Genomic DNA, 23,647 nt, shown 5'->3' with positions numbered 1-23,647 from the left:
GGGTACCCACCTGTTGTTGCCAGTTGCCCAGAGAGCCATGGTGAACCCTCCTGTTGCCATTAGTTGTAAGCCAATAGCCCCTGCCCACTGTTGCTGATGGAGCCATGGGGGCCTCACCGTTGCCACCACAGTAGCAGAGAGTCCTGGAGGCACCGCTCATAACCCCCTTGGCCGCTGCATAGTCGAAAAGGAAGCTGCCTTTAGCCCTTGGCCACTGTCAACAATTGAAATTTGTCTTGAGTGGCCGCTACAGCATGGTCGAGTGAATGCACACGCCCCATGCTGTTGGCTGCTGCAGATTTGAAAATTGTTGTGTTTTTATAGTAGACATCTGTGGGCGACAGTAGACCTTTAAACACATTTAGCATGTATGTCAGGGGCTTTCTATTCTGTAAATACATATGCCAAGAGTGATGTGAACACAACATTAGTGGTTCTGCATAAAGTAGTATTTAAAGTAGCAGCGTTCCTGGACAAAGTTGTGACCATTTTAACCTGACATTGCTTCAGTATATTTCACTATACAACGCTACTGTGATGATTTGTTTTAGAAGATAGACCTACACAAAGAATGACAAATACATGTCCAGTGGCGCACATAGAGAAGTAAGGTCCCCCTATGGTAGTTACGCCCCTGCATGAGCACATTCTTCTCCGGTTCATGACAGCGCCAATGTAGAAGTACAAAAATAAAGGCTGAAAACTTGAGCAATATACACCACAAGCAGATGTCACACATAGCTTTGCTACTGCTTTAATGATAAGACCGTTCCCCCTGTTTGAAGGCAATAATTACACATTCTTTCCAGATAAAATTTCCTTTTTTTAACTGGCTCCATAATTGACTTTATAAAAAAATTTTTTTTTAAGGAAATTAAAATAAAAACAAAAAGTACCTCTTCGATGAGGCAGGTACCAAAAGAAGACATGGAACAGTTTGTAAACTGAACGGGCATTACAGCGCTATACTTGTAGAAAGTTGGGTACCACAGAGTCATCACAAGCTTCTTGTGATTTATAAAATAAGTTCAAAGCAGAGGCACGAAGCAAAAGAGAATTCATGTAGGATATAAATATCCATTTTTATATATATGTATGTATATATATATATATAAAAAAAAAAAAAGTGCATAACATTCTAGTTTGTATCTCATGGACATTAAGTGTCCACAATGCGTCTGTCACTCTTTAACGGTTTGCAAAAGGCTTATTCCTTCCTGACCAACAGTCTATTCTTGTAATGGCGCAATATGCATCCAACAGGAATAGCAATGAGACGTGGTGTAAAGTAACCGAAAGGCATGGCCTTCTGAGCCGATACAGTTTAGTCCTTTTATCAATGGTTCATTTGAAGAGACATAAGTTTTTAGTGTTTAGAATACACTGTGTTACAAAGAATTGGCATTTTCCAACAACGGGGGCCCATCTCTGTGGATAGAGGGATGTGGGGGCTCCCTTTTATAAGTTTTTGGTGGGAGCTTTGGGATAGGCTGAGAAGTGCTTTGTCGGGGTGGCACAGGAGGCCCAGTAATCTGAGGCGGTTCTAGATCTTGCACTATTAAGGGAGGAGAAGGCAGATGTCTTCTTGGTCCAAGGGGGGATGGAGTTTGTGGTGGAGGTGGGGTGAATGGCGAAGGGCTATAAGGAAAGAAAGTGGTAGCGTGTTCACTTTTCCGTCCTAGAGGAGGAGGCTGAAGGTGGAGAGGAGAGCTGGAGAAGACATCTGGGGTGCGCAATGGTTCTCGTGGTGGTAAAAGTGGGGGGCTCTCGGGTCCTTCAGAAACTGAAGAGCGTTCAGACATTGGATACCGTGGAGAATATACTTTAGACGTAGGTTGCCGCGGAGGAATTGCTGGAGGGCTGTCTGCGTGTTTAGACATGATCTAGAAAGGAAAGGAAAGGAGTTATGATCTGGTTTTACTGTCTTTAGAACATATCATCCACAGTGTAGCCATCGTGCCAATAAGTTCATAATATAAAAAATTTCAGATTATCTTTATAATGGAGCTCCATTTTTATTTATTTTGTTATTATTATTATTTATTATACAGCATTCTATATACATCCAGTCACACAGTTTCAATGATAAAATTGTAACCTGAACTCAGTGGGTGTGCATAACTGTTCTCCCCAAGCTCTATCTAGTGGAGGCTGCAGTCCTGCCCCCTAACATGTATGAGCGCATACACATACAAAAACTGAAGGCTACAGAAAGAAAATGCTCTCTGATGTCTTCATAGATTTACACACTGCAACTTGAAACAGATGCGTGGGCAACAGGATGATTTATATGAGAGGTCCATCACACTATCTATAAATGCAGTGTCATAAACATCAGATTAATCCGACTATGTTGGGGATCTTTCTTAGACAAAGACTATTGTGGATTTAGATATTCTTCCACTGTTCAAATACTGCAGCGCTGAACTACTACCCTCTTACTAGGTTAACAGTCCATACCCAGAACTTTGAAAAGGACCCATCAATTCTCCCAATATGATATCTTATGCAAATAATTGCATTCACTATAAAAATAAAAATTAAATAATAAATCGGGAGCATTGTGCCATTCCTCTGTTATTCCTGATAGAAATGTATGAATAAACCAACAAATGAGTGTCTAGTCAACACTGACTGGACAGTATCAGAGTGCATAGGGGCACGCCTGACTGGTAACACCCAGTTATAGGAAAATATTACTCAGAATCATTATATTATGGAGGATACAAAAAAATATTCAGGCATGTCAGGAAAGATGTTAAAAGATGTAATGTCCTAACTAGTGTTGAGCGAATTGAAGTCCACTTCAGAATTTCAGGGATAATTCTGTGAATTTCCTCATGTTTCGTGGTAGGAAAGCGATCTTCCCTAAATGGCAGTAAAAATTAAAAAAGAAACTTGCAGTACTTCCTCCATTTGAGCGCGAAGAGCCAGCCACTGCCACCTTGATTGAAGATCTTGCACGAAATCCCGTGCGTGATTTCGCACTAGATAATCAAGATGGCAGCGGTCGGCTCTTAACAGTCAACCGGAGGAGATAAGTATCATTTTTCTTTAAATTTTACACTGTATTATTGCTGTCAGATGCCACGATAAGATATGAACGTGGCATCTGAGGTGTACAATCAGAGAGGGGCAGAGCAATCACCGTTCCCTGTCATTGCACTCACTACTTACAAAGAAATGCGCTTCGTGATTCGTCACAAAGCAAATTTTTTTGTAAAATTCGGCGAAGTAGCCAAATTGAATTTTTCAATACTTCGCTCATCTCTAGTCCTAACCATCCAAAATGCGAAGTATTTCTTAGAATAAATATCTCTCATAATGTTTTCTAACAAAATGAAAGCCTTTAAGAGTGCCGATAGATGTATTAACCCTTTTGCTACCAGCACCGTACAGCGATAGGCAAACATGGCTGGCAGGTCTCTGCTGTTTCAAACAGCAGAGACCCGCGGCTAATTACTACGACGGGCAATAATGCCGATCGCAGTAATTAAAGCCTTTAGATGCAGTGTTCAAGTGAGATTACAGCATCTAAAGAGTCAAAAACCCTTGTTACCAGCATCCTCTGTGGCTAAAGTGGCTAATGAGGATGCCGGTAATTGATTTAAATGCACTTAGCCTTGCTGAAGAGGCTGAGGGCATTCAAGCTGCAATTCTTATTTTGACCACCATAAAAAACTTTGCAATAGTCAGTAATACATGCATTTTAAAAATCCACGATTGTTCAAAATTAAAAAATGGATTTTGTAATCTCAAATACAAACTTCAAAATCATTACAAAAAAGTAAAAAAATAAACATTTTTTACAACAAAATATAAACGTTTAACCCCTTAAGGACCCTTAAGAATTTCAATTTTTGCGTTTTTCACTCCCCACCTCCCCATAGTACTAACTTTTTTATTCTTCCATTCATATAGCCTTATGAGGGCTTATTTTTTGCGTGACAAGTTGCACTTTCTAATGGCACCATTTCCGGATGTATACCATGTAGTAGGAAGCGGGCAGAAAATTAAAAATGGGAAAAAACGCAATTCTGATAACTTTTTTTTTTTCTTACACTGTACACTATGTGGTAAAATTGTCCTGCTATCTTCATTCTCCAGGTCAGTACGGTTACAACGATACCACACTTATATAAGTTTTCTTGCGTTTTAATACTGAAAAAAAAATAATTCAAACCTTTGATGGGGGGAAAAAAAAAAAAAAAGTATAATAGAATATTTTAGAACCATATTTTGACCCCTATAACCTTTTGGTAGCTATGTTTACAGGGCTGTGTGATGGCTCATTTTTTGCGGGACGATCTGTTCTTTTCAGCAATACCAATTTGAAGTGTGTAAGACTTTTTGATCACTTTTTATTAAAAAATTATTGGGAAGTTGAAGTGACCAAAAAAATGGCAAATTGGCAGTTTATTTTTTTCCCCTTACGCCATTTGCCGTATGCCATTAATATTGTTATATTTTAATTGTATGGGCATTTTTGCACACGGCGATGCCCATGATGTTTATTTTTTTATTGGTTAAGTATTTTTATTTTAAGGAAAGGGGTGATTTGAAATTTAAGTTTTTTAAATATTTGTAAACTTATATTTTTACATTTTTTTTTTTTTTTTTTTTTTTTTAAGTCGTTTGGGTGACAATAACTGGCAATCATTGTGTTCATTGGCTATATAGCCATCATTGAAGACTTCATTTGCACTATACTAATATAAATGCTGCCATCTAGTGGCCTGTATTGGTATATTCTTGAAATAAGCTCCGAAGCCTGCTTGAGGCTTCTGGCTATTTCAGAGATATAACAGGTTCCCCGCTTCTGGACTGATCAGATGCCGTGGTCACATTTGACCACGGCATCTAAAAGGGGAAAATGTATGCGATCAGCCTTATCGCCATCGCATACATGTGCCGCGGGTCTCTGCTATGGCTCGTCATGTTTTGGGACTGGCCTTCCGCTGTACATATACAGCGGAGGTCCTTAGGGGTTAAATCACCCCCCTTTCCGTATAATAAAAAAAAAAATACCTAAGTAACAAAAGATATAAACATCATGGGTAGAGATGAGCGAAGTTTTGCTTATGAAATTCGTTCACACGTCCTTTGTTGGTTAACCCCTTAAGGACATAGGACGTACCGGTACGCCCTATTTCCCGAGTCCTTAAGGACCAAGGACGTACCGGTACGTCCTGACTTTAAAATCGGCATTCCGGCGCCGCAGGGGTTAATTTGAACAGGATGCCGGCTGAAATCATTCAGCCGGGATCCTGTTAAAACGCCAGGGGGGGTCATGTGACCCCCCCGTGTCGGCGATCGCAGCAAACCGCAGGTCAATTCAGACCTGCGGTTTGCTGCGCTATTTGCAGTTTCTGATCCCCGCGGTCCCTGACCGCGGGGATCAGAAACTTTAGAGTGTCTAAAATCAATATAGTACACCCCCCCCTGCACCCCTGCATGATTTGATGGCAGCGGGTGGTGCAGGGGGGGTGTCGCAGGCGGTGGGGGCGTTGCGGGAGGCGGGCGGTGCGGCAGGCGGGATCGCGATCCCCCGCCCGCCTCCCATTGAATAATCGTTGGTGTACAGTGGGTATACCAGGGTGCCAGCACATTGCTGGCACCCTGGTATAAACGGCTGACATCGTTGATGCGATGTCAGCCGTTTAACCCTTTCCATACAGCGGTCCGTACGGACCGCTGTATGGAAAAGGTTAACAGTAAAAGGGAGCTCCCTCCCTCTCCGATCGGGGGGCTGCTGTGCCTTTGCAGCCCCCCGATGGGAGAGAGAGCCCCCAGACAGCCCCCCCAGAGCCCCGTCCTTACCCTTCCCCGTCTGCGCAGTTCTGACCATAACTGAGCAGACGGGGAAGGTTCCCATGACAACAGGACGCCTGCTCAGGCGTCCTGCTGTCCATGGTGCTGAACAGATCTATGCTGAAAGCATAGATCTGTTCAGTGTAAGTAAAATACAGTACAGATACCTATATAGGTTCTGTACTGTATTTTACAGACATCAGACCCACTGGATCTTCAAGAACCAAGTGGGTCTGGGTCAAAAAAAATAAAAAATAAGTGAAAAAAGTTAAGATTAAAAAAAAAAACATTTATCACTGAATAAAAATTAAAAAAAAATAAAATAAACTACACATATTAGGTATCGCCGCGTCCGTAACGACCTGATCTATAAAACGGTCATGTTACTTTCCCCGCACAGTGAACGCCATAAAAATAAAAAAATAAAAACTATGAGAAAATTGAAATTTTGCCCACCTTACTTCCCAAAAAAGGTAATAAAAGTGATCAAAAAAGTCACATGTACGCCAAAATAGTACCAATCAAACCGTCATCTCATCCCGCAAAAAATTAGACCCTACTCAAGATAATCGCCCAAAAACTGAAAAAACTATGGCTCTTAGACTATGGAAACACTAAAACATCATTTTTTTTGTTTCAAAAATAAAATCATTGTGTAAAACCTACATAAATAAAAATAAAGTATACATATTAGGTATTGCCGCGTCCGTATCGACCGGCTCTATATAAATATCACATGACCTAACCCCTCAGGTGACCACCATAAAAAATAAAAATAATAAATTGTGCAAAAAAAGCAATTTTTTGCCATCTTACGTCACAAAAAGTGTAATAGCAAGCGATCAAAAAGTCATATGCACCCCAAAATAGTGCCAATCAAACTGTCATCTCATCCCGCAAAAAATTAGACCCTACTCAAGATAATCGCCCAAAAACTGAAAAAACTATGGCTCTCAGACTATGGAGACACTAAACAATTTTTTGGTTTTAAAAATGAAGTTATTGTATAAAACTTACATAAATAAAAAAAATTGTATACATATTAGGTATCGCTGCGTCCGTGACAACCTGCTCTATAAAATTACCACGTGATCTAACCTGTCAGATGAATGTTGTAAATAACAAAAAAAAAAACGTGCCAAAAAAGCTATTTCTTGTTACCTTGCCGCACAAAAAGTGTAATATAGAGCAACCAAAAACCATATCTACCCTGAACTAGTACCAACAATACTGCCACCCTATTCCGTACTTTCTAAAATGGGGTCACTTTTTTGGAGTTTCTACTCTAGGGGTGCATCAGGGGGGCTTCAAATAGGACATGGTGTCAAAAAAACCAGTCCAGCAAAATCTGCCTTCCAAAAACCGTATGGCATTCCTTTCCTTCTGCTCCCTGCCGTGTGCCCGTACAGCGGTCTACAACCACATATGAGGTGTTTCTGTAAACTACAGAATCAGGGCCATAAATAATGAGTTTTGTTTGGCTGTTAACCCTTGCTTTGTAACTGGAAAAAAAATATTAAAATGGAAAATCTGCCAAAAAAGTGAAATTTTGAAATTGTATCTCTATTTTCCATTAAATCTTGTGCAACACCTAAAGGGTTAACAAAGTTTGTAAAATCAGTTTGAATACCTTGAGGGGTGTAGTTTCTTAGATGGGGTAACTTTTATGGAGTTTCTACTCTAGGGGTGCATCAGGGGGCTTCAAATGGGACATGGTGTCAAAAAACCAGTCCAGCAAAATCTGCCTTCCAAAAACCGTATGGCATTCCTTTCCTTCTGCGCCCTGCCGTGTGCCCGTACAGCGGTCTACAGCCACATATGAGGTGTTTCTGTAAACTACAGAATCAGGGCCATAAATAATGAGTTTTGTTTGGCTGTTAACCCTTGCTTTGTAACTGGAAAAAAAATATTAAAATGGAAAATCTGCCAAAAAAGTGAAATTTTGAAATTGTATCTCTATTTTCCATTAAATCTTGTGCAACACCTAAAGGGTTAACAAAGTTTGTAAAATCAGTTTTGAATACCTTGAGGGGTGTAGTTTCTTAGATGGGGTCACTTTTATGGAGTTTCTACTCTAGGGGTGCATCAGGGGGCTTCAAATGGGACATGGTGTCAAAAAAACTGTCCAGCAAAATCTGGCTTCCAAAAACCATCCGGCGCACCTTTCACTCTACGCCCCGCTGTGTGGCCGTACAGTAGTTTACGGCCACATATGGGGTGTTTCTGTAAACGGCAGAGTCAGGGCAATAAAGATACAGTCTTGTTTGGCTGTTAACCCTTGCTTTGTTAGTGGAAAAAATGGGTTAAAATTGAAAATTAGGCAAAAAAATGAAATTCTCAAATTTCATCCCCATTTGCCAATAACTCTTGTGCAACACCTAAAGGGTTAACAGAGTTTGTAAAATCAGTTTTGAATACCTTGAGGGGTGTAGTTTATAGAATGGGGTCATTTTTGGGCGGTTTCTATTATGTAAGCCTTGCAAAGTGACTTCAGAGCTGTAGTGGTCCCTAAAAATTGGGTTTTTGTAAATTTCTGAAAAATTTCAAGATTTGCTTCTAAACTTCTAAGCCTTGTAACATCCCCAAAAAATAAAATATCATTCCCAAAATAATTCAAACATGAAGTAGACATATGGGGAATGTTAAGTCATCACAATTTTTGGGGGTATTACTATGTATTACAGAAGTAGAGAAACTGAAACTTTGAAATTTGCTAATTTTTCAAAATTTTTGGTAAATTAGGTATTTTATTATGCAAAAAAATTAATTTTTTTGACTTTATTTTACCAGTGTCATGAAGTACAATATGTGACGAAAAAACAATCTCAGAATGGCCTGTATAAGTAAAAGCGTTTTAAAGTTATCAGCACTTAAAGTGACACTGGTCAGATTTGCAAAAAATGGCCTGGTCCTTAAGGTGAAAATGAGCCTGGTCCTTAAGGGGTTAAAGGTGAATTGCGTTATCACGGACCATAACACAATTCTATGACAGAATGGCTTTAGAGGCATTCCGTTATTCATACCGTCATAATAGAAGTCTGTGGCCAGCACAACGGATCCGTCCGGTTTTCGTTATGCTGGAGTCCTCTCCTGTACAACGGAAACCGGACGGATCCGTTATGCCGGCCATAGACTTCTATTATGACGGAATGAATAACAGAATGCCTCTAAAGGCATTCCGTTATGCATTCCACTATGGAATTGCGCTATGGTCCGTGGTAACGGAATCCATAGCGCAATTCAGCATAAACCCCAACCCGAACTTCAAAATCGGAAGTTTGCTCATCCCTAATGGTGATGTAAAAAAATAATATTTTTTTTCAAAGTTAAATTTTTTTTTTTAACTATTGAGACATAAACAACCTATACACATGGGGTATCGTACTGACCCAGAGAATGAAGAGCATGGGTCAGGTTTGCTGCAAATGGAACGCCGTGTGAACACCAGCCGTAAAACGGTGGAGGAATAAGGAGATTTTTGTATAACTTACCAGTTAAATCTCTTTCTCGCTCTTCCTTGGGGGACACAGACCTTGGGTATAGCTCAGCTCCCTAGGAGGCGTGACACTAAGTAAAACTGTTAAGCCCCTCCTCCATCAGCTATACCCTCAGCCTGGAGATAGAGGCTACCAGTTGCGTGTCCAAGTAGTGAAAGGATAACAACCAATAACGGAAACAACCAGCCAGCAACCCAACGGGGCGCCAGACCATAACCCTGTAACCAAACACAGAAGGGTGGGTGCTGTGTCCCCCAAGGAAGAGCGAGAAAGAGATTTAACTGGTAAGTTATACAAAAATCTCCTTTTCTCGCCCATTTTCCTTGGGGGACACAGACCTTGGGACGTTCAAGAGCAGTCCAAGAAGGGAGGGACCACAAACCCAAGGCGGAACACCACCAGAGCATCAGGAAACCGCTGCCTGCAAAACCAGGCGGCCCAAAGCAGCATCCGCTGATGCATGCGTATGCACCCTATAGAACTTTGTGAAAGTGTGCAGAGAGGACCAAGTGGCTGCTTTGCACAACTGTTCAGCCGAGGCCCGATGCCTCTGCGCCCAGGAAGCTCCGACTGCTCTGGTGGAATGAGCAGTGACGCCGAAAGGCGGAGGTCTGCCCTTGGCTCGATAAGCCTCAGACACCGCCAGTTTAATGAAACGGGCAATAGCCACCTTGGAGACCGCCAACCCTTTGCGCGAACCCTCCGGAACCACAAACAGGGAGTCCGTGCGCCGAAAGGACCCGGTGACCTCCAAGTAAATCCTCAACGCCCTGACCACATCCAGACGGTGCAGTTCCCGTTCTCTGGGGTGGGAAGGAGAGGGACAGAGCGACGGAAGGACGATGTCCTCATTGATGTGAAAGGCGGAGACCACCTTTGGCAGGAAAGTCGGGACAGGCCGAAGCACAACCTTATCCTGGTGGAAGATCAGGAAAGGTTCGGAGCAAGAAAGAGCCGCTAACTCCGACACCCGTCGGAGAGACGTGACGGCCACAAGAAAGAGGACCTTGCAGGACAGAAGGCGAAGGGAGACCTCCCGTAAAGGCTCGAAGGGGGCTGATTGGAGCGACGAGAGCACCACATTCAGGTCCCAGGAAGGAACTGGAGGGCGGTACGGCGGAACAGAGTGAGCCACCCCTTGTAAAAAGGTCTTAATTGGCCCTAGAGGGGCCAGGGGACGCTGGAGAAGAATAGACAGCGCCGAAATCTGACCCTTCAGAGAACTGAGGCACAGCCCCAGGTCCAGACCCGACTGGAGGAAGGACAGGATTGTGGGAAGAGAAAACCGGAGAGGTGGGATGCTCCGGGACTCACAGAACCCCAGATAGGACCTCCAAACCCGATAGTAGATCCTAGAGGATACGGGCTTACGAGCCCGGATCATGGTGCGGACTACGTCCGCGGAGAAACCCCGTCGCGTTAAGACGGCGGTCTCAATAGCCACGCCGTCAAACGTAGCGAGCCTAAATGCTCGTGGAAGATCGGTCCCTGAGAGAGAAGGTCTTCCCTGGAGGGCAGTGGCCACGGTGCGTCTGCCAACAGCAACATTAGGTCGGCGTACCAAGACTGGCGGGGCCAATCCAGGGCGATTAGAATCGCGGGGACGCCCTCTGCCGCGATCCTCCGAAGAACCCGTGGCAGGAGGGGAAAAGGAGGAAAGACGTACAGAAGGGAGAATTCGCGCCACGGAAGGACGAGCGCGTCGGCGCCGTATGCCTTCGGGTCCCGTGCCCTGGCCAGGTATAGGGGGACCTTGTGGTTGAATTTGGAGGCCATGAGGTCCACGTCGGGGCGACCCCAGCGAAGACAAAGGGCTTCGAACACCTCTGGGTGCAGGGACCATTCTCCCGGGTCGATGGTGGACCGGCTGAGGAAATCCGCCGCCCAGTTGTCCACCCCCGGGATGTAAATCGCAGATAAGGCCGGCACGTGCGTCTCCGCCCAGAGGAGAATGAGGGTCACCTCTTGCATCGCTGCAGCGCTGCGAGTGCCTCCCTGATGGTTTATGTATGCCACAGCCGTGGCATTGTCCGATTGGATCCGAACAGGGTGGCCCCTCAGCAGATGGGTCCAGTGTCTGAGGGACAGAAGAATCGCCCTCAGTTCCAGAATATTGATTGGAAGTCTGGACTCCGATAGAGACCAAACGCCCTGGACGGACCGGGGAGGGAAAACCCCCCCCCACCCCCGTAAGCTGGCATCTGTGGTAATCACCAGCCAGTTCAGTGGAAGGAAGGACTTCCTCCTTAGAGGGATATGCAACCACCAGCCGAGGGAAGCCCGAGCCAGGGGAGGCAGAAGAAAGGTCCTGTCCAGACTCCTCGGTGATTTGTCCCAGGCCGACAGAATTGCCCTCTGAAAGGTGCGGGATCGGAATTGTGCGAACGGCACCGCTTCGAAACAGGCAACCATCTTTCCCAACAACCGCATGCTGGATCTGAGGGAAGGGCGGTGATGACGGAGGAGACTGCGAACCGACCCGCGAAGGGCCAGACGCCTGTCCGACGGAAGGCGGACCTCCGCCAACTCTGTATCCAGGAGCATCCCCAGGAAGATCAGCCGTCTGGAGGGGGTAAGGGAAGATTTGGGGTGGTTGATAATCCAACCGAACCGCGTCAGGGTCTCCAGAGTGAGTTCCACACTGCGGGATGTCTGAGAGAAGGAGGGTGCCTTGACCAGGATGTCGTCCAAGTATGGGAGAAGAAAAACACTTCTTGAACGTAGAAGGGCCAAGACAGGGGCCAGGACCTTGGTGAACACTCGAGGAGCCGTCGCCAGACCAAAGGGAAGGGCGACGAATTGGAAGTGATCGTCCCCCACCGCGAAGCGCAGGAAGCGGTGATGACATGGAGCAACCGGAACGTGGAGGTATGCATCCTGAATGTCGATTGAGGCCATGAAATCCCCTCTTTCCAGGGAGGCCACTGCGGACCTGAGAGACTCCATCCGGAATCTCTGCAGTCGGAGAAAACGGTTCAGGCGTTTTAGGTCCAAGATCGGACGCACTGAGCCTTCCTTCTTGGGAACCACAAAGAGGTTCGAGTAGAACCCCCTGAACCTTTCCGTCGGAGGCACGGGGGCGACGACACCCTTGTCCATTAGAGAGTGAATGGCCGCGAAGAAGGCGGCCACTCGTACGGGATCTCGCGGAGGACGGGATCGGAAGAAACGGTCTGGCGGAATGGACGCAATTCGATTTTGTATCCGCAAGATACAATCTCGAGCGCCCATGCGTCTGAGATGTGGGCCCGCCATACGTTCCTGAATAGGAGAAGGCGGCCCCCCACCCGGGTGGGTGGGGGCGCACCTTCAGGCAGAGGGCTGCTGGCCTGTGGGAGCCCGTGCAGGCTGGGACTTGCGCCAGGTAGGTTGCGTCCGAAAAAACGGCTTCTTGCGTCTATCCTGGGCTGGGCCAGAGGAAGAAGAACTGGCCGCGGGTCTAGACCCGGTGGGCTTGCGAAAGGACCGAAAACGGGACGAACCAGCGCGACCACGGGGGGCGCCCATTGGCCTGGACTGGGGGAGGTGAGTACTCTTCCCACCCGTGGCCTCTGATATAAGTTCGTCCAGACGGGTTCCGAACAGGCGGGAACCCGTGAATGGTAGGCCGGCCAAAGAGCGTTTGGAAGCGGCGTCCGCCGCCCAAACCTTCAGCCAGAGTTCCCTCCTGACAGAAACTGCCAGGGCAGAGGAACGGGCAATGAGGGCACCCGCATCAAGGGAGGCCTCACAGACGAATTTTCCGGCCTGAACAATTAGTTGGGCTAAGGAACGGAGGTCCTGAACAGGGACGTCCGACCCTAACTCCCGTTCCAGTTGCAAACCCCATTCAGAGACCGCTTTGCCAACCCAGGCGGAGGCAAAGACCGGTCTAAGGGCCGAACCAGAGGCAGTAAATATGGCCTTGGAGAGGGATTCCGTACGACGGTCCTCAACAGACTGGAGGGAAGATCCGTCCTGTACAGGAATAGTAGTGCTTTTGGACAGGCGAGCCACGGGAGGATCAACCTTAGGCGGGGATGTCCACGTGGTCACAGAATCCGCTGGAAAGGGATAACAAATGTCCAGCTTTTTGGGTGTAATAAAGCGGACGTTAGGCCGAGTCCAAGCCTTGGATACCACAGAAGAAAAATCAGCGTGTATGGGAAAAACCTTGGAGGCCTGTTTGGGGCGGAGAAAGGACACGCCGGCCTGTTCAGAGCTGGGGGGGTCATCGTGTAGCTGAAAGGTATCACGGATGCTAGTGACAAGATGCCCCACCGCGGACGCCAATTTGGACGGAAGCTCTGAGTCCATGTCCACGTCCGAATCCGCCAGTTCTCCCTCAGAAAGCGTATCCCTTTGAGAGGATAGACTTGACTGAGCTCGCACGCATGGCGGAGAGAGCGAAGCATCTGGAGAAGATGTGCGCTCAACCCTTGAACGTTTCTGAGTATGCCGGGCCCTGGAAGATTCGCTGGGAGGCAGGGAACCAGTGGGGGCGGCAGAAACGGTAGTCCCAGCGGGTGCGACAGGGATTGTGGCAGCCTGCGGGAGAGGCGGTCTATCCACGAGACGGCCCACTACGTGTGTAAGGCTTTCCACCGCCTGAGACAGAGACCTAGCCCAGTCAGGGGGTTCAGAGGCACCGGGGGGCGCAGCGGGAAGCGGGCCCTGCACCGGGGCCTGACATGCAAGGCAATGCGGCTCAGATTGCCCACGCGGAAAAAGTTCCTTACAGGCATGGTACCAGGGTTTGGGGGCACCTGTGGGATCTGACATGCTGAAGTGTGGTTGTACTCTAATATAGAGACCACAAAGGGTTATAGCAGCTATGACCAGGAGGGTTAGGAGAGGGTTAACTGTCCTACCAGTGCCTCAGAAGAACGTCAGGAGATGGCCCAGATCAGCAGCAGCAGAGAAGCAGTGAACAGCAGTGAGCAGCAGAGAGCAGCAGAGAGCGCCCACAGAAGCCGAGCGATGTACACAGGAGGTTAGAGTCCCCCACCGTGTCCCAGCTTCCTGTCAGGAGTGAGGAAGCGCGGGAAACCTCAGCAGAAAGCACGGGGAACAAGCTCCGCCCCCTCCAGCGCTTGAAATGTCTCCTGTGAAGGAGAACGTAGCTCCGCCCCCAAAATGACGCGCGCGTAAGCCCCGCCCCCTGCCGGGACCGCTAAGCCCCGCCCCCCGTTCTCGGCGGGAAGGGGGAGAGAGAGAAGAGAAAAATGGAGTCAGCCCCGAATGAGGGGGAGGGGGGGGAGAAAGATAGCAGCGTGGGGGGGAACGGCGTGGGGGTGCTGAGGATGCTGCTGTGCTGCATTGTCCTGCAGATGAGCGCTCAGAATGAGCGACCACGGTGCCCCCCTTACCCAGAGGGGTAGATGCTGGAGATAGGGACGGGGTATGGGCTGGAATAGCCATCTCACCGTCCGACGTCTTCACCCTCAGTCCTTTCCAGCAGGGTCGCCCCTTCAGCCACTGGCACCGCAGTGGCAGGAAGCTGGAAGAGGGGCTTGGCGTGCGGGCGACCCCCTAGCTGGCGGGATGTAGGGGAGCCATTGCTGCCCAGATCCTCCTATTGCTTCTGTGGGGGAGGCAGCAGTGCAGATAAGTTGGCACTGGCGCAGCTCAACCCCGGGAGAGCAGAGAGGTCTAATGCGTCTCTGGTATCCCTAGGAAAAAATAAAATAACAAAATTAGAAGAAAAAGTAAAAATAACAAGGAGAAAACAGCCCTGCAGTAGCAGGGAGTGTCTTGCCTCCTTGGACACTAAGCTAAAACTGGTAGCCTCTATCTCCAGGCTGAGGGTATAGCTGATGGAGGAGGGGCTTAACAGTTTTACTTAGTGTCACGCCTCCTAGGGAGCTGAGCTATACCCAAGGTCTGTGTCCCCCAAGGAAAATGGGCGAGAAAGTTTTTTTTTCCCCAATTCCATCCCATTTGGAATTGTTACTGCTTCCCACTACATTGCATGCCATAATTAATGGTGGCCTTAGGAAGTACAACTTGTCCCGCAAAAAATAAGCCCTCATACAGCTATGTAAGATATAAAAAAGAGTTATGGCTCAAGGAAGATAGGGAAGAAAAATGAAAACCGAAAAATGAAAAATCCGCTATCCTAAGGGTTAATAATACTTTTTTTTTTTTTTTACCTTTGAGGGGGATGACTCTGTTGGGGCAGATTCTGGTCTTCTGCGAGGGGGCACAGGTGGTGGAACTTGCATTTCATCACAGTTCTTAGGGAAATTAATTGAAGATACTGAAGCAGAACCTGAGGATAATATAACGGTTAAAAAGAAGGGGCAGAAGAGCTGCTTTCAACACTCAATATCTAATCTCAGAGTGCTGCTATATAGCAATGGAAAATGGTAAAACAAATAATAATGCTGATGTAGTTTCACACGAGCGAGTCCATTGTGGGAATCACGCTCCGTGTGTGGGCGTGATCCTCCGTGCTGTGCAGAAGCACAGGGCATTATACTGATTTATAATGTTTTGTGCCTCTGCATGACCTTACTTCTACAGGATCATACTGACAGCTTTATGTCACTACGATCCTATAGAAGTAAGATCAAGCAGAGGACAAAACATTATAAAATCAGTATAACACCGTGCCCTCCAGCAAGTCCAGAACGGAGGATCACGCTCACACACGGAGTGCGATTCCCGCAATGGACTTGCTCGTGTCAAACAGCCCTAATAGGCCATATTTATTGCAGGTCATTTAGTTGCCATTCTGGGATAACTATCAGTTAGCCTCTGGTTACACTATGCCTGCAAATGGTTTTTCAGTTTTTACCGTATGGTAGACAGTACAGTAGACTGTACTGTTCCATAAAGAGCAATGCATATGAAAGAGCCTTAGATCTGGTTCATTAATGAACATGGTTAATAAAGTACTGTGTGATCAAAAATGACACCATGTTTCAGAAGCTAGCTACGAAAAAAAAAAAAATCAACAGGTATGGCTGGCTTTACCCTTGTGTATAACTGTAGGACAAAAAAAAAAATTATAATCTGTAGCCAAATTCTTATCAGTATAGTGTAATAGACCACTATGGTCACTGATAACCACTGAAAAATCTTGCCAATCTAAAAATATGGAACCTACGTGAATGAAAGGGGCTTGAAGTATCTGAGTCAAAGACACTGCAGACATCAGTCGTACTGGATGCAGCAGAAGGCAGCGGAGGGGTCAGTGGCGTCCTGGGAGAATTCGGAGCAGATGCTGTACTCTCCATTTCGCTCTCAGGGATACGACTGTAGCTGATTTTCCTGGGTTCCTGCTGTAAAGGAGTAGGGTGCCTCAAGGTACCCGGTCTTGGGTTTGATGGCCGCACACCAGGTGACTTGAGGGGATAACTGTACTTTTTTTGCTGAAGAAAAAAAAATAAGCTATAGAAATCGGCAAATAACCCACAGCTACTGTCCCCCCACCACCCGCTTTCTCTATATGACATGCTGAACAGATTTACAAATAATTTACTTCTATTTCAGTATATCAGTACAATACAATGTGACGCTGATCAAAGCAGCATAAAAGAGGCTCCTCCTTAAGTAATGTAGAAATACTGTAAATGGCATGTTGGACACAACCCAATCAAGCCATATAATTCATCCTATAAAACCCATGGACCATTTAGCCAGGAGGAATAACTGGCTCATCAGGCAGCAGCACCAGAAGAATAATGTGTGGTAAGGGCCAAGTGTTAAAGGGAATCTTTCCCCATTTTTTTTTTTTTTTTTTTAAATCTTAACAGCTCCAGAACATACCAATGATTCCCCATGTTCAAGAGCTCTCGGCTCAAGGTAAGGGTCCATTCACACATCCGTATGTGTTCTGCGGATCCACAAAACACAGACATCTGCAATGCGCAGACCGCACATCGCCGGCATTATAGATAATGCCTAATCTTGTCCACAATTGCGGACAAGAATAGGACATGTTCTATTTTTTTCAGGAACGGAATTGGGGACCCAGACGTGCGGATCTGGACAGCATATAGTGTAGCCCCATAGAAAGGACGTGTGAATGGACCCTTAATCCGATGCTGGCAGATACAGCTGGGCCCCAGCAGCTGATCAAGCGAGCGTATCTTCTGTGCCCGCCCGATCAGCACACCGAACATGTAAGGCACTGAGTGGCAAGTCGCCTCCTGCTGTGTTGTAGGGGGAAGGGGTTAACGGTAATAGGAAGCAATCATTCCATTACTTTGCCATGCTGGTATGCCACACTGTCATATTATGACGGGTCAATATAGAATATACCCCTCACTATAGACAATGGTCATGAAAGCTAAAGTCTTGGTGCATAATGATCATGTAATATCACACCAGTTATCAGCAGTTTAACCTTGTTGGAAAAACAGGCCAAAATTTCTAGATGTAAAGAGGTCGTCCCCCAAGAAACACCTCCCAGTCATGAAATATTATAGAGATGGTGGCAGAGGGTCCTCACTCCTGGCAGCCCCAATGTTACCAGGAACATGGTATCCAAAGTTTCCCGCCACAGAGATGGTCAGGTGTGTGCAGCCACTCTCCAAAAACAATTATGTGGACGGTCAGAAATGGTGTGAGTAAGCATTCACCTAAACAAATCAATGATATCTATAAAAAGTGGGGTCCGATTTATAGCTCCCTGGGATCAAATGACAGGTCAGAAATGAGAACAATAGTAACCAATTGTGGCAGAGCCTACTTACAAATCGTGGCAGAGTCTTAGCGTTTCTTGGCTCAATTTCCAATGACTTCTTGAATAGATAATCCTCAAACTCCTTCTCTAAGATGTTACCCATTGGATTAAGATTTTCAAAAAATCTCTAAAAAGAATTACATTTTGTATTAACTTGCAAGCCATGTGTTATATTATAGCTCAACTAGGCGCTGTGTATTTATAGACGACACAACCAATGAGAGGTTTGCCGTCGATCGTTATTCACATCTATTCTTACCCGGATGTCAGCCTCCACTTGTAAACAGTACGGCTGATTCTGGTACTGTTGGATTTCCCCAGTGATCTCAGCCACTTTCCTCCGTTTGCTAAAATTCACCAGTTCTTTGCCATGTCGCTTCAAAAAATCAGGATTGCCTTCTTCTGTTTTCAAAATGTTGGTCAAATAAATTCCTGAAGTAGAAATAAAAATATATTTCAATATTAAGCCATTATTGGTAAGATGATCTGTGTTATAGGGGTTGTGCAGCCAGGAAATATCCATGACCTACCCTCAAGATAGGTGGGAGGTCAGACTCCCGGCACCCCCGCCCATGAGCTGTTTGAAGAGGATACGGCGCTTGTGCAAGCACTTCTTCCTCTTCAAGATTACACTGCGCATTCACTTTAATGGGACGAGCACTTGTAATTACAGTGCACCACCGCTGCAAGCAAGACAATGCACAGTGTAATCTTGAGGAGGAAACAGCGCTTGTGCGAGCGCCACCTCCTCTTCAAACAGCTGATCAGCGGGGTGCCGGGAGTTGGACCCCCATGATCAGACATCTGAAAACAGCCTTAGGGCTCATGCACAGGAACGTGCCGTGTTTTGCAGTCCACAAAGCACGGCTGCCGCCCGAGTGGCTTCCGCAATTTGTGGAACGGAAAGTCCATTAACAGACTCCACACCTGAGCCATATAAATTAGCATAAGGTGAGAGGAGTAAACCCTAATAGTGAATATAAAAACATGGGAAAAAACGCTGAATGTGAACTGAATATAACGCTGAATAAAATTAGTGATGTTGCAGAGGGAGGTCATGTCTTTTGTACAGGCCTGTTGGGGTACAACTACCAAAAGCGGAACATCCAAAAAGAATCACGGCTGAACAGTTTTTTCCTGTGATCGCCCCCTTTAACAGAAGCAGTGACACATTCCGCCCGTTAGGCCGAGAAAAAAAAAGGAAGTGTCTCCTCCATGTACACTGGCAAAATGAAAGGTGGCTGCCAGAACTTGAAGAATAAACTCAACCACGCTCTTATGGGAAGCTGGTTTCTGTGTTATATTTTGGACATTGACACGCCAGATCCAGGTGATATGCGTGCCTCGTAAGCGAATACACAGGTGAGCGCAACCATCTCTTTTCTCAAATTAGCATTGGAGTGTATAGGAAATACACTGTACACCGCGTACCAAATGATTATGCAAACTGGATTTGTCAAAGATTAATTTTTTGTTTTTTAATTAAACTCATGGATGGTAGTGTGTCTCAGGGCTCCTTGGATCACTGAAATCAATCTCAAACACCTATGGATAATTAGGTGAGCCCAATTAAAGGAAAACTACTTAAAAGGGTTATCGGAGACTAAAAAGGGTCCTTACATACAGTCCGTGAGCGGGCCATACGTCCCAGAGCGGCATTGATCGTGCACACGGGAGTACACCGAATCGTAGCTTACAATGATGCTGTGGACACCGGGCCGCCCGCAGGGCTATTGTCCTCCACTTATATGATCTTATGAGTGCAGGACAATAGCCCCGCGGGTGGCCCGACGTTCACAGCATCATTGTAATCTATGATGCTGTGTACTCCTGTGCGCACGATCAATGCCGCTCCAGGACATATGGCCCACTCATACGGTGGTGTGCAAGGGCCCTAATTTTATTTACCTGGCTCCCTGCACCGCGGATGAAAACATCCGGTGTTGGGGGAAGCAGCCAATGGCAGGCGGTGACTAGCCTCCCTGGCATCAGGGGTGATGCTAGGAGGACTCGTCCCCATCTGCCATTGGCTGCTCCTTCCCCCAGTCCCCGACACGGGATTTTTTCATCTGCACACGAGGAGAAGCAGCCGCGGCGGTGCGGGGACCAGGAGCGGCGCGGGGAGCCAGGTAAGTAGAAAAAAACACTTTAAAAGGGATTCTGTCACCTCCCCTAACCCAAAATCTGATTTTAAAGCAGCCATGCAGCACAGCTTACCTTGATTAGGCTGTGCTCTTCTATCTTGTAATCTGTCCAGTAGTTTGTGAAAATCGACTTTTATGGTTATGCAAATTAGCCCTGAAGGTGCCCAGAGGGGCGATTTGTTTCCCTTAGTGAGCCCAGTAACGCCCCTCTTACAGTTCCCAGCCCGCCTTCCTTGCGACTGTCTAACTGCCCCCAGCCTCCCACAGCCTCTCCTCCCCCTCCCTAACGGCCGAACGAACTCTCGCACAGGCGTAGTACCCACTGAGGGCTGCGCCAGTGCGATCTGAAGGAGACTGAGGGCAGGAGCTTCATCCTAGTCACTGGGCATGCGCCGAGCCCAGTGACGTCCGATGCTCGCTCTTCCCTGCTGACTGAGGGAAGAACGAGCATCGGACGTCACTGGGCTCGGCGCATGCCCAGTGACGAGGATGAAGCTCCTGCCCTCAGTCTCCTTCAGATCGCACTGGCGCAGCCCTCAGTGGGTACTGCGCCTGTGCGAGAGTTCGTTCGGCCGTGAGGGAGGGGGAGGAGAGGCTGGGGGCGGTTAGACAGTCGCAAGGAAGGCGGGCTGGGCACTGTAAGAGGGGCGTTACTGGGCTCACTAAGGGAGACAAAACGCCCCTCTGGGCACCTTCAGGGCTAATTTGCATAACCATAAAAGTCGATTTTCACAAAGTACTGGACGGATTACAAGATAGAAGAGCACAGCCTAATCAAGGTAAGCTGTGCTGCATGGCTGCTTTAAAATTGGATTTTGGGTTAGGGGAGGTGACAGAATCCCTTTAAGAAGGATGTTCCATTTTATTAAAGGGGTTCTATCCTCTGGATAGATCAGTATCTGATTGGCGGGGGTCCGACAACCGGGACCCCCACCGATCAGCTGTTTGAGAAGGCAGCGCCGCAGCCTTCTCACCGTTTACCGCAGGCTCAGGCTTAGCCCTGGCGTGTCCCATTGGTGATCAGGAATTCATCTGACACGGCTCCATTTACAATATTTTTTTTCATTTATTTGGGAAAAACATCAAAATTTACTGATAATTCAGAAAAATTCACTATTTTTTTAAATTTAATACATTTAAGACAGATAGTTATCAATAATTATTCCCCATATGTCTAGGTTTTGGTTGCCATTTTAAAGCATATTCGATCAATTTAGCTGATTTTCCTTAGCAACATTGTCAGAGCTTTCCTAAGAAACTTTACAATCTGTTGTTTTCTAGAGCAAAGAAACATTTTTCCCTAATGAAGTAGATTACCAAAATATTTAACGACAGTTCTACTTTAAATTATCACTTATTATAATTACCATAACAGAAGTACTTACCGCAAAAAGGCACGCATGGTGGATTAATTGACCTGAGTTTAGCCAAATATTTCTTTTGGTGGTCTTCACTCAATTCATGAGCTTCTTCTAGAATCTTCTTCTGACGACTTGGAACTTGCTATACAGCAATATAAAGTAAAACATATAAATACATCAGCAGAGGTGATTTGTAAAATGGCTGCCTGTCTCTAGGTGATGTTGTCAGGTTGTTAATGAAGTTACATGTGTTTCTACACTGTCTCCCCTGTATTTATTGTTTCAATTTCTTACAGTTAACATAGGTCACCATGACAGACATAATGAGGTGCTGCTGCAGACAGAATTACCGTGTATACATATGTGGCTATGTGCTGCATCTCAAACCGCTATACACTTGTTAGATAACTGAACAGTTAACTGAATGCCAGGGGTCGAATAACTGAGTCCCCTCTTTAGTCCTATTCAGATCTCCTACAGATGCATTTTACAGGACAAAAAAAATAAATAACATTTCTTCTTTAGAGAAGGCCTCATATGAGGGAAGATATATATGTCTCCTAGAATGGTGCAGGAAACCTATTAGAGAAGATGTATGGTATGATCTGCCGTTTAAAAATAATAAAATCAATTACTAATTTATATTTTGGATAGAAAAATAAATAAATAAATAAAAACATACAAAATATATGATTTTATTATTGTTCATATTGGAATCATCTTAATTATTACATCCTAACAGCTAAACTTATAGGGGTTTTCTGAGATTTTTAAACGGATAATCTATCCTCTAGATAGGTCATCGGTATCCGATTGCTGCGAGTCTGACACCCACGACCCCTGCGGATCAGCTGCTTGAGAAGTCATAGTCACTCCTGTAAGCATTGCAGCCTTCTCACAGTGACTATAACTTTTGATTGTAGTGCGGTTCTTATCAAGACCACATGATAGTGGGACAACAGAAATAATATCTTGGAGAGTCTCTCCAACATCTGAACTGTAAGTGAGCACCGATCTTTGATCAATGATTCTGCATACACTTGGGTGGTAAACACCAGACTGATCCTGGTATATCATTATTTTTAACTGAACAGTTAACTGAATGCCAGGGGTCGAATAACTGAGTCCCCTCTTTAGTCCTATTCAGATCTCCTACAGATGCATTTTACAGGACAAAAAAAATAAATAACATTTCTTCTTTAGAGAAGGCCTCATATGAGGGAAGATATATATGTCTCCTAGAATGGTGCAGGAAACCTATTAGAGAAGATGTATGGTATGATCTGCTGCGTTTTCCCCACAATCACTTGGCCTGAGGTGAGGCCAGGTGCGATAATCACTTTGGGTTAAAGTGTGAGAGGAGTAAGGTCCCAGGGAACAGACCTGCAGAGGCTCTGTGTGGTCCCAGCCAGGAGGGTTGGGGGGCCACAAGGCTGAGGAAGCCTAAGTGTGAGGAAATTGAGGAGGAAGCCTGCGGAGGCTCTGTATGGTCCCAGCGAGGAGGGCTGTGCGGCCACAAGGCTGATGAAGCCTGAGTTTGGGGTGACCCAGCAATGCCTGAAAGAGAGAGGTTCTGCACGGTCAGAGTCAAGTGGACTGCTGGACCATATCCCCACAAGGTATTTCGCTGCTTCCACCAGGAAGCCTGGTAGGTTGCACTGGTCACAGCTAGGAGGCTGTCTGACCAAAGCCAAATACCACAGTGTGAACACTGACCTAGAGGTGAGTTAGGGAGACCTCTGTATAGTGAGTGCCTAGCCAGGCAAGCGTTTATTGCTTTGTGATGATGTAACATGTTGTGAGGTTAAGCTGCGACTTCGTGGTGCTAAGTGACGCCAAACTTGGAAGTGCGATGTGCTGTGTGACAAATAAAGCACTGTTTGAGTTTGAAACCCCCCGTTTGATGAAAAGTCTGTCATTGCCGACCCCTAAGAGAGAGCAATCCCTTACAAGACAAAGGTCTGAGAGAAATTTTAGATACATATTAGAAAGTCTTCTATGGTCATGATCTATACTGACGATGAACTTGCTAATGTGAATGTGTGCGTCATGAAGAATTGTTCTTCTTTGTTCTCCCTCTGGGAGTGTTGTATAAAATTGAAAATGTCTAAATAAACGCTATAAAAAAAAAAAAAAAAAAAAAAAAGAAAGTTGTATAACTGC

General features: G+C 46.1%; 1 protein-coding gene across 1 annotated transcript in view; it reads right to left on the bottom strand.

The window, feature by feature from the left end:
• Positions 1–738: 738 nt before the first annotated feature.
• SOS1 (SOS Ras/Rac guanine nucleotide exchange factor 1) overlaps positions 739–23,647 on the bottom strand; it is a 142,285-nt gene continuing 119,376 nt past the window's right edge. The window contains exons 17-22 of the mRNA XM_044289759.1: positions 21,509–21,626; positions 18,239–18,411; positions 17,990–18,106; positions 16,399–16,663; positions 15,440–15,558; positions 739–1,883 (exon numbers count right to left, since the gene is read on the bottom strand). Of these exons, the coding sequence (XP_044145694.1) occupies positions 1,389–1,883; positions 15,440–15,558; positions 16,399–16,663; positions 17,990–18,106; positions 18,239–18,411; positions 21,509–21,626 (1,287 nt within the window). The 3' untranslated portion in view covers positions 739–1,388. The remainder of the gene's footprint in view (positions 1,884–15,439; positions 15,559–16,398; positions 16,664–17,989; positions 18,107–18,238; positions 18,412–21,508; positions 21,627–23,647) is intronic.

The sequence above is a fragment of the Bufo gargarizans genome, chromosome 4 (assembly GCF_014858855.1).
Source record: "Bufo gargarizans isolate SCDJY-AF-19 chromosome 4, ASM1485885v1, whole genome shotgun sequence".
NCBI classification, from domain to species: Eukaryota; Metazoa; Chordata; class Amphibia; order Anura; family Bufonidae; genus Bufo; species Bufo gargarizans.
The sequence above is the reverse complement of the archived record's forward strand: the minus strand, read 5'-3'. Positions and strand labels throughout refer to the sequence as shown.